This window comes from Peromyscus maniculatus, chromosome 11 (assembly GCF_049852395.1).
Source record: "Peromyscus maniculatus bairdii isolate BWxNUB_F1_BW_parent chromosome 11, HU_Pman_BW_mat_3.1, whole genome shotgun sequence".
Taxonomy (NCBI): domain Eukaryota; kingdom Metazoa; phylum Chordata; class Mammalia; order Rodentia; family Cricetidae; genus Peromyscus; species Peromyscus maniculatus.
The window spans coordinates 73,885,687-73,896,937 of NC_134862.1; the positions used below are offsets into that span (position 1 = coordinate 73,885,687).

The 11,251-nt window shown below is 45.1% G+C and overlaps 1 protein-coding gene across 1 annotated transcript in view; it reads left to right on the top strand.

The window, feature by feature from the left end:
• The first annotated feature begins 659 nt into the window (after nucleotides 1–659).
• Nucleotides 660–11,251, top strand: part of Dpt (dermatopontin) — a 28,310-nt gene continuing 17,718 nt past the window's right edge. Inside the window, exon 1 of the mRNA XM_006974768.4 lies at nucleotides 660–1,077. Coding sequence (XP_006974830.1) covers nucleotides 773–1,077 — 305 coding nt within the window. The 5' untranslated portion in view covers nucleotides 660–772. The remainder of the gene's footprint in view (nucleotides 1,078–11,251) is intronic.

The following is an 11,251-nucleotide window of genomic DNA, read 5'->3' on the forward strand; positions in this document are numbered from 1 at the left end:
TAAAAAGGAAGATTCATTAGAATTTAACCCATTATGTATTATGTTACTTGAATTTAACCCATTATGTTAAGTATTGAAGAGCAGTGCACAGATTCTAGAGCTGAAGGGATCGATTCCAGCAGCTCAGGCAGATGCTTAAGTACAGAGACAATGTCCAGCTTCTCTCTGACTTCTGCTGGCAAGTTAGGGCTTCTACTGATAGATCTAAAAACTGATACAATCGCTTCTATCCCAAATTCAAAGATGTTCATCGAAAAACATGAAGGAAACAGGCAACTAGGTTTGCGGGAATCTACATGGCTGCATCCCTTTAACTTACTGGTTTGACTGACTTATATTTTGAAATCACTGCCTTGATATTTGTGTGATTCTAGAAGGCTAAGCTGGAGATTGGATACAGGGTTTGCTAGTGGGGAGGGCAGTGGGGCAGAGGGATGGGATGTAGGGAGATGAAGGATCCACTGGCCGAGATGTCTTTCTTAGGTGTTTCTCTGAAGGCTGGAGCAGCTGGCCCGGATCCTCTCCATGAAGTGATTCTCCAGAGAGTTTCCTTGATTTACATGTTCCTAGCATATTCCTAGAATTCCACCTTAAAACAAGCTGGACGAAGGCAGGGCCAATTTCTCAGTGCGGAAAAGCTTTTGCTTGAGCAATGACACACTGCAGTTGGATCCAGTTCGCCCACATCTGGAAGCCACATGTCAGCGGCAGCTGTATAAAAGTCAGCCCTGAAAGCTTAGGGTGACATTTTTTTTGCCAAAAGCCAGGCAGTATGGACCTCACTCTTCTGTGGGTACTTCTGCCACTGGTAACCACAGCCTGGGGCCAGTACGGGGACTACGGGTACCCATATCAGCAGTACCACGACTACAGTGATGATGGCTGGGTGAATCTGAACCGGCAAGGCTTCAGCTACCAGTGTCCCCATGGGCAAGTGGTGGTAGCCGTGAGGAGCATCTTTAGCAAGAAGGAAGGCTCTGACAGACAATGGAACTATGCCTGCATGCCCACACCCCAAAGCCTTGGGGAGCCCACAGAATGCTGGTGGGAAGAAATCAATAGGGCTGGCATGGAATGGTAAGGAACAGCCGGTGCACTTGGGATGGGAACATCAGTTCATGTCCTCCAGGGGGAAGTTTGTCCTCAAGGACTAGCATTGCTCTTAGCCTGGGCATATTCTAAACTTACTATTATTGCATGCTTTCATGGGCAGGGCTGCTGCTATGCAGATGACATGGTAAGGTGAAAACCAGGACAGGCTATGCCCATGGAAGATGGACTTCTATGTGGTTCTACTTCTTCAAAGGCCGTCTCTCGGCTTAGTGGGAACTACAGGCTGGGTGTGTGTCTGTAGAATGTTTATCAATCTGCAAAAACTTGAAATTTCTAATGGAACTTAAAGTGAGCATTGCTGTGATGTTGGAATGATGTTTTCATTTTGTAATGATTTACTGTTTTCCAAAAACGTTATTCCGGAAGTCTGAAGAAAAGAAACAGTTGGGTCCTCAGCACCAGTAGTCTGAAAATGACTGATTCAGAGCAAGTGATTGGGTAAAAGGGACTGAGAAATGGAAGCAAAGAGGCTTGAAGTCCAATAGCGCTCTCCTGTTTGGAGGAAACAGAAGCTGTCAATTTTTAGTACTAAGATTTTTCTGTGTGTCTCTCTCCTCTCCTCCCTTTCTCTTCCCCTCTCCTGTGATTTAAAGTAGCCTCTGTTGCCAGGATATAGTTCACCAAAGGTTTTTAGAGGTGCTCTCCTGCCGTCTGCCCTTTGCCCTAGTCAATGGAGAAGAACTGGTCCCAGCTTGTGCTTCTCTGTGTGACTGTCCCAGCCCCGGTATTTAGTTGGAAGCCAGTCTCCATAGCCAATGATGGCTAGACCAGTCACTCACAGCCGTCTGAACAGAGCCGTCATTTCAGGGCTTGGGGAGAGGGTGGAGATTGACCCTAGGAGAGTCCGACTGAGGGAGGAGGTAGCCCAGCTGGAAGGCTGCCACCTCTGCTATCTCCTGAGCAAGACCACTGTGGGAGGGACTCCTGCAAGGCACTGGTGGAGTGAGGGGCTGGAGGGGTCAACAGCCAACCTTAGTGGTGACACTACCAGCCATCCAGGAGAAAACGGCACCGGTGAGTGAAGTAGCTGGACAGAAGGGGGCATCATTAAAAACTGTCTCATTTATTGAGAGCTTCCTTGAGCATACATCACATCAAGCACTTAATACAATTATCTCATTTAATGCTTAAAACAAGCCTGTCACTCATGCTGTAGGTAGCCAAACTCCAGTCGAGGGATAAGGTGGTTTCTCGCAGCTATTAAGACAAGCTTTGGATCCAGGAAGTCTCCACTTTAAAGAACATAGGATGAGCTATAGCTTGGGCTCCCAAGAGGCTGCTGTCTCCACCTCAGGTGAACTCTCGTCAGCAGAGCCTGGGGCCCAGAACCACACTCAAGCCCGTTTGTCATCCTGGGAGCAGGTCAGGTCTACAAGTCCCCAGCAGAAGCCCAGCCTCAGTGAGGAAGGTGTCAGTTTGTGTCACCTGAGGAGAGGGCCTGCCGGCCTGAGGAGACAGCAATTACACAAGCGGGTGAAGACCGAGGAACTGCAGAGGCTGCCTGAGCAGCCTTTGTTAGGCCATCCCCATGCATCCACTCTGTCTCCGCCAAACAGATTTAATGATCCAAAACCCTTCAGACACATAGATGACTCAGAGACCAAGTTTGTCTTGAGGACAGACCCCAGTGTCCCTTAGCAGCCGGGCTCATTGCCTGGCTTCAAGGGTGGAAATGACCTAGTTGCGACTATCTGTCCAATCCACCCACCCCAGGGGACCATCACGTAATGGGCCCTCTTTCTAACCCCGTTGTTGGAGTCGCAGAAGAACAGCGCTCAGTGAATATTGCTCAAACGCTCACGGGAGAGCCCTGGGCTGAGTCAGAGCTGGGGTTTGGGTTCTGGTGCTAATGAGAAAACTCAGTGTGACCTCGGCCCCCACTTCAGCTGTCTGTCTGCTGCCTCCTTTGGAGGATGAACCCCCAGACTTTGCGATCCCAACAGGTTCCCCCAAGCAGCTGCTTGCTTCAGAGTGTGCTCGGCTCTTGCTTACAGTCCCTTGATCCCTGTGTGCACCCAGCTGAGGAGAGAAGCCAAATGCTGGTTGTTCTGAAACGGGGCCATTTGTAACTGCTTTGCCATGAACTCCCAAACTATTTGAAGAGGGGTAAAAAAAAGCCCCCCCAAAAACAAAAGGAAAAAAGAAAGGGAAAGGACAGAAGGAAAGAAAGAAGAAAAACTGATTTTGTTTGTTTTGTTTTTGCCTATGGGGAACTAGTGTGAAGCTGACAGGCACGCCCCTCTCCCCTCCTCTTCCTCTACATTTTCGATGTTTGGAATCTAAGATCTTTGCTTTCCTCCTTCCACACTCCCGTTATCTGCTTCTCCCCATCTCCACCAATCACAGGGCTAGAGAGTCATGAACGTGGGAAACAGCTTCTTCACCACAGGACCCAGCTGCCCCAGAACTGGTATCAATTAGTCCCCAGGCATTTTCTCCTAGACGATTATGACTTTGTGTTCAGACTCCAGTCTCAGTGAAAGATTTGGAAGGAAAGAGATTGCTCACAGGCTGGGGAGCAATTACATGCCGCCCCACCCCCACCCCCGGTTGGCTGCAGGCTGTTAATCTGCTCTGGGGAGGAGTTGGTGGTGACTTTTCTGCAATTTGGCTGTCTTGTGTAAGTAAATTAGCTTTCAGGTTTATTTTAAGAGGCAGGAGGGACACACAGAAACTCGACAGTACACAGGATCTGCTGAAGAAAACTCGCTAATGGGGAGCCATCTTTACAGGGTGCTCATTTCAGAGCTGAGTCCTGCTACCCACTGAAAGCCACTGCTTTGAATACGGCATCCTAAAGCAGGGTGCCTGTTCCACCGCTAAGATGACCAGGAGGCCTTACCTAGTGCCCTATGAGTATGGTTCCCTTGCAGGGGGGGTTGTCAGGTCTGTTCTCAGGGTTTCTTCTGACTTTGGTTAGCATATGCTGTGGGATACACAAGTCTTGTGTGGAGCAAGATGGAATGGGAAGTTGTGTGAAGCTGAACTGTAACACTCATGGTGGAAGGGTCTCTGAGCTAGGATTCTTCACGCCTCTCAGCTGTATTGTCTCTTAAGGTATTCAATTCCTTCTGGAAGTGAGGGGGAGTGAGAGAAGAGGGAGAAATAAAAGGCATGATGCTTCTAGGAGAAGGGAATTCTAAAATAAATCTACATCTAAGACAAACATCTATCATTTTAACATCGCATTTAAGGGTAGTCAATAAAAATTTAGTGAATATGGAATTTGATGAAACCTATTTTGGGCAAACCAGGTTTATGTGCAGTCTGTATGTGGAGGAAGAATGTTCTGTATAACGTACCATTTCTACTCCCCGTGCTTCAGAGAATCTGCAAAGACATTTTAAAAGCATCTATTTTATTAGAGCTGAATACTTGAATTAATTAATCAATGACAATCCACATAACAGAACGGAGACGAAAGGGCAACTGTCCCACAGAGCTATGGCAGCATCAATGCAAGTCTAACACTAGACACGTTGGCCAGGATCTTTGTTTTCCACAATCTGCAATGTGCTGTGCAGAGCAATCATCCCAGCTCATGATCCTTAGTGTTTCAAATGCACAGTGCTCACTTCCTTTGACCCAATGTCCTTCATCCTCTATACCTCTATACCTCAATATGCTCTGTTTTCTGAATATACTCACTGCTAGATCTGCACTTCCTTATTATTTGTTTCCCTCATTAAATATAAGCTCTGTGAACTTAGGAACTTTGTCTTATTCACTACTGTGTTCCTAGTGCCTAGAATAATGCTAGCACATAGCAGGCCCCCAATAAATATATACCAAAAGACCAAATCAGTCTAGTTGGTGCTTAACACAGCCTGAATCCCAGACAGCATCTCCACCACCCTCAATGAAGATTTTCCCCTGGGGAAAACTATTTTGCTTAAGTCTTGATTTCTGGTATTTCTAAATTTGTAAGACTGTGCCCAGCATTTCATCTTGGCTTACTGTATCCACCAACATGCAGGGTGGTCTTTTATGGTTCCCCAAGAATCTCTAAAACATGTATGGAGCATTGTTGACACACATTGTTACCACAAGATGAACTCATTGTTAGATTTATATTCTCCCATAATTTTGTTTCAGTAAACTAAAAGAGTTCATAGTAAACTCTTTGTTTCAAAGGCATAAGAACTAAATGTTACATAATATCATGGCTTGAATCTTAGGCCAATAAAAGGACGTTAATGGGAAAACTGATGAAACCATAATAATTTCTAGAATTTAGGGTTATTAGAGGTAGCAATGGAGAAGCTGGGTGAAGGACAGATGTGAATCTTATGTCATCTTTAAATCTAAAAGTAATTCAAAGTGAAAAGTTGAAAAATAATAATTCAGGCTGGCTACTTGCTTAGTGGGAAATTCAAATGCAAACAGAATGTAACAGTATCCAAGAACCCCAAGACTGGAAAGAGACTTGGGAAGAATGTAGAGCCATCTTCTTACACCATGGTTAGAAATGAAAGCTCAGGATCAAGCAACTGAAAAGTCAATGAAATCATCAAACTCAGTAAAAGTTGGATGGCCCGTGCCCTAATTCATGTTCTGTTGGTGCTTATAGCCTTTGCCATTTGCACATTCATTTGCCCACTCAGTGGCTGTTATTATAAAATTTGCTAGGCTGTGAGAATATGAAGATTAATAACACAAATCTGTGTCCTTGAGTTACTCACAGTCCAATCTTATTTGGTATCCACAACAGTATTGGGAATATTCAGTGGAAACTGAGGCTCACCGAGACAAATCACACACAATTGGAAAGTTACGAATCTGGAGTGGCAGGACACCTGGCCTTTTGAAGTGTATACTTCAGTTAGACTCTATGAACAGTAAATGTACAACTTTAAGCACCTTGAGTACTCACCACAGTTTAATAGATATTGAGGTGGCATTAGACCAACAGGCTAAAAAGTATTCTAATAACTGATGGTCATGAGCCCCCACAGTCAATTCCGTTTGTTGCCCTTGCATAAAAATTTCAGGATAGAAGGACATCTCATGAAATAAGCTGGGTCTCTTCAGAGGCCCTTTGAGTAGTCTCTACTGACTCCTACTCTATAATGGGTCTTTCCGTCTGACAGGTCATTTTTGCTTACTACCCAGTAGACAGTCTTGCAAGCCTAAAACATGGAGTCAGACAGCAGAACTCATATCCAGGAGCAGTAGGAAGAAGCCATATATACATATATACAGCTAGGCATTATTTTAAAAGACCATGTCTGCATCATCACAGCAGGATGATAGGGTCTATTTACCTTCAAAAATCTTGCAGTGTTACACCGAGAAGCAGCTGGATGAAGACTATTTTAAATGAAATGTGTGATGGTTGCATCAATACATCACAAAGAAGGAAAGCATCCATCTGAATTAGAAGTGTAAGACTTACTAGGGAATGGAGGATCAAACTGACTCTTACTCTCTCGTATCCACTCTCTGAGGCTGGTTGCATGTCTCCTTGAGGGAATTCAGCTCTAATTATTCCTCAAGGAGGCCCCAAGGATTGTAAGTTAAGAGAATCCAGAAAGTCAAAGTTTTTTTTAAATTAATCAGTCTTATCCTCCACCTAAGTTTTTAAATAATTTATTTACTTTTATTTTTTATGTGCATTGATGGGCATTTTGCCTGCATGTATGAAGTGGCCAATGGGTGTGAGCTGCCATGTGGGTTCTGGGAATTGAACCCAGCTCCTCTGGAAGAGCTGTCAGTGCTCTTAACTGCAGAGCCATCTCTCCAGCCCCCTAAGTTTTATCCCTACCCGTGGCCTTGACATTACTTTCCCAGGTCATGACCTTGCCACCCTGCTTAGTCTCCCCTTTTTCTGCTCTTCTGTCCTTGGTCCCACTCTGTTTCCTGTTCACACTGTCTCCACCATCAGAGCATCTGTCTGTCAATACCAGCACCCTAAGAAGGAGACCAGACTGTGCACAGAGCAGACTTTAATGACTACTTTTTGAAAGATTGAAAATTCTGTGGACTGTGTTTTAAACGGCTAATGGTAACCAAAGAATTATTCCAGGAAAAACAGAATTAAAATCTAAAGCTTGCGTCTATGTTATAATTATCCACTTTAAGGATTGGAAAGAAATTTGGAAAAGTTGAGAAGGCTGCATCACATGGTTCCTACAGTGCAGGGAGTTGGCCACTGTGTCTACTGTTCTTAGTCCCTCCCAACCATGAGGCTGGAGACCGCTAACAGCCTTTAAAATATGTGTGTGTTGATGAAGTGGGATGAGACCGACACAACCAGACTAATCGATTTAAAAGCTGTGTGAGCACCACTGACCGACATGGTACTGTGGCCTCCCCTTCTATGTCCAGCTCAATCCTATCTTTAATTCCCTGGGATCTCGGGTTTTCTACACATTTGGACAGGGGCTAGGCAGAGATCGGAGGAAGAAAACTAAAACTCCACAGAGCATCTGAAAAGCTAAGGGAAGAACCGAAAAGCTGTGCTCTCCCTCCCCGCTTCCTCCTCCCCCTTCCCACCTCTGACTCCAGCTCTTCTTCCTCTCTGACCATCCCAGAATGGATGAAGCTCACATATAAAAACAGGAAGTCCAGCTGAGGCGCTGACAGGAACAGACGATGTAACTTCTGTGTTTGTTTGTTTTGTACTTCCTGGAAGGGAGCATGCCTGAAAGTTTCGGTATAAAACAGGCCCAAGATGTAGGTCCTTTTCAGTTGGTTACTAGCTTGGCTGTGTTCCTTCAGGCACCACTTGGCTGTGTCCTCACTGTGATGTAATGAGGTTCTAAAGAGCATGCTCAGGTCAAGGCGGGGAAGAGACTTCCCACTTGTAGATTCCTCAGGACAGGTTCCCCCATGTCCCCGTTATTTCTGTGTTACCCTTGTAGACACAAGGGAACTTTTTCTCTGCTGCTAGGGTGATGGCCTTGAGATAAATCATTTCCAGAAAGGCCATTTTCCTCCAAACACACCTGTAAATGTTATTGTCACAGAAAGAGTCATAGCCTTATGGCTTCCCTTCCAGAAAACTCCCAGTCTTAGGCAGAGCAGAACTGATATTACTCTTGTTTTTGAAGCTGAACTGGATTCTCAAAGAGACAATGGAAAAGAGTGGGAGGAGAGTCTCTGTAGCAGGGCATCAGGCCCTCATGTGCCAGGGGAATGTTTCCTTGGAGTCTGCTGAGGACTTGGGGTCAATGCCACGCCACAACTTAGCAGAAAGCTAGAGCCTTGGAGCAGACGCTCTGTTCTGCAGACCATTCAAAGGCGAGAAGCCTGTGCTGTGAAGAGCACCAGAGGCTCGCTGTGTCATTGTACCACTGTTTCCTTTTCTTGGTTGAGTTGGAATAGGTTGAACAATCCAGAAGCTTCCAGATCCCTCCCTCAGCCTTGTCAGTTGCCTTCACCTCTTCTCACCAGCCTTGTGCCTGGGCCTGCAATTCTGCAGCTGTGCCCGATGCTCACAGGAGTTTTTGTTTTACGAGAAGCGATTGAAAAGGTGACTGAGAGTGTAAACAGTGCAGGAGAGAATTGCACAAGATGATACTCGTTTTGTACCTTCATCCTCCAACAAGGCTGCTCCTGAACCGAGATAAAAACAGGAAAATGAACCATTGCTCTAGTTTCCACAGGAACAAGTTAGAGGGAGTTCCAGAGCCTTTCAAAGACTCACATGATAACCCCCTTAGGAGTTAAGTCTGCCTGTGATATCAGGAGACAGCAGGTCGGTCATGTGTTCATTCATTCTACTATCAAACATTTACTGGACAAGCCTCGGGCATTACGAGGAATACAAAATAAAGATTAAATGACCTTTTCCCACAAGGACTGCATTATCTACTTGGGTGATAAGAGATAATAGGACATCTCTGTACAGAGTGACCAAAGCTTCCAGTCTCAGTGAGCTTCATCCTAGGGGCACAACAGCTCAGAAAATGTGTATGATGCTTTATGGACATTCAACAAGGGAGCTGCTCTCACAAAGTAGATTCCTGCTTGCTGTGTAGACGACATCAAAGAATAGCAATAGTAAATGATTTATAAGCATCCAAACACCAGCATCCTCAGAATTTTCTATGCATTGTCTTATTTGGTTTTCAGAGGAATACAAGTATAAGCATTTATTATGCTCACTTTACAGAGGGAAAATCTAGGTCATTAGACGGCTTGACAACTGATCTAGATGACTCAGCTACCAATGGAACACTAGTCCAGAAGCATCGCCTATGATCATAATCACTCTGTCATGCCCATCTTCACATTGTGAATATACACCCCAACTAAGGTCCAGTTCTGGAAGGAACAATTCCACACCACCAAACTCTCAATAGGCTTGCACTACCAAACTCTGAAGGCAATCTAGCTGAAGCTGGGGAGGAGCGCCGTTATTTGGTGACCTTTCTCCAAATGTTCTGGGGGCTGGAAGCATGTAGGGTGTGACTACTCTTCACAGGGAAGCGTGATCCGAGGTAGCATGGGAAAGTGACAGCACTCTTCTCACAAGGCCATGGGGCTGGCTGTCAGCAGAGGGCCAGAGGAGAACTTGGGAGACGTGGATTGCCTTCAGAACTGGGCCTTCCTGAGACCGGTCGGCCTATCTCCCTACACTCATTTTCTTTAAGGGAACCTACCACTGTAGGAACTCTTTTCCTTGTAGGAATCTGAGTACACAAAACACAATGGTGGATAAAACCACACCCCAGATGGGGAGTAAAAGGCTCTGCTTTGGAGGAAGGCGGTTGCTTAATGACGACAAAACAGGAAGTCACATAGAGCACCAGTGTGCTGTGCCTTCTCCCTTTGAAGGCCTTGGGGTTTGCCCATGACTCTTAGAGCTTATACTGGTTTCCTCATAACCATACTGATGTGGAACTAAGATGGTTAGACCCACCTAGAAGACACACAGCATTACTTTTCCATCATACTATGACAGTAGTAGTCCATGTTAAATATGAAAGGCCAAAGTGGCAATAATCTTGAGGTAAAAAAGGCTTGATAATCAAAAGCCATCAGTTTCAATTTATATATTGGATTTCATTATTGATCTCATACAGCTGAGTTCTCTACTCTGAACTTCTTGCCACTCTTGAGAACACGATTGAACAAACATCCCGCCCACCTATCAATTCCTTTCTCATCAAATTGTACAGAGTTGAAACAGAACAGTAATAAAGAATAAGTTGTTGAATGGATTAAAATGTGTATTTAAATATACATGTGCATGAATGCACACATCAATGATAAATGAATGAAAAGGACAGATGGATGAGTTAATTTCCATCAATAAGGAGAAAATGACACTTAGATGCCCCAACAAGGTCTCACTCAGTAGTCAGGACAGGGAACTCCTTACCCCCTTTTCAAGGTTAATCTGCTAGGCTCCAGACTACGTACCATCGGCCACTGCCTCCTATTTCACATGACAGGTGATAGATTGATGATCCAGGTATCTAGGAAACTGAAGGACACAGAAATAGCTGAATGTATTGTGGTTTGAATATGTTCTCTAAAGTTCATATATTGTAAGCTTAATCCCTGAATTCATGTGTGGATGACATTTGGAAGCATGTCCTTTGAAAGGTAATAGGAAATAGATAAGAATCCCATGATGGAATTAGTTGTTCCATAAGCAGGGGAAGAAAGAGCCAAACTGGCACCTTGCTCTGTCTTGACCTGTGATGACCTTCACCATGCTATGGTGCGGTAAACAGGTCCTCACCAGATGCCAACACCATGCTCTAGGACTTTCCCACCCTCAGAACCATGAACTAAACAAAACAACACTCTTCCTCTGTTCATCAGTTATAACAACAGAAAACAGCATGGGGAAACTTACAAACGATCATGTTCTGCATAAGGTGAGGAAGCTCTGCAGCCAGGAAGAAAACACGCTCACCATCCCAGCAGAAAGTGCCAAACCTTCAGGCAGTGTGTGATGAGGAGAAAGGGTGGGAAGAGGTCCAGAGATGGAACAAAGGAGGTAGAGCCACACTACACTGTTCCTCACTTAGGGGGATGCCTTAAAGATGAAAGGGTGGGTTCCAAGACAGGAACACAGGCAGATGAAAGTGAAACTTCCCTCCAACTAAAGACCAAGAGTGGAGGACTCGCCGCAATGGAGGAATCAGGACTGATAGGACAGGGAAGGAGCCCTTGGAGGGAG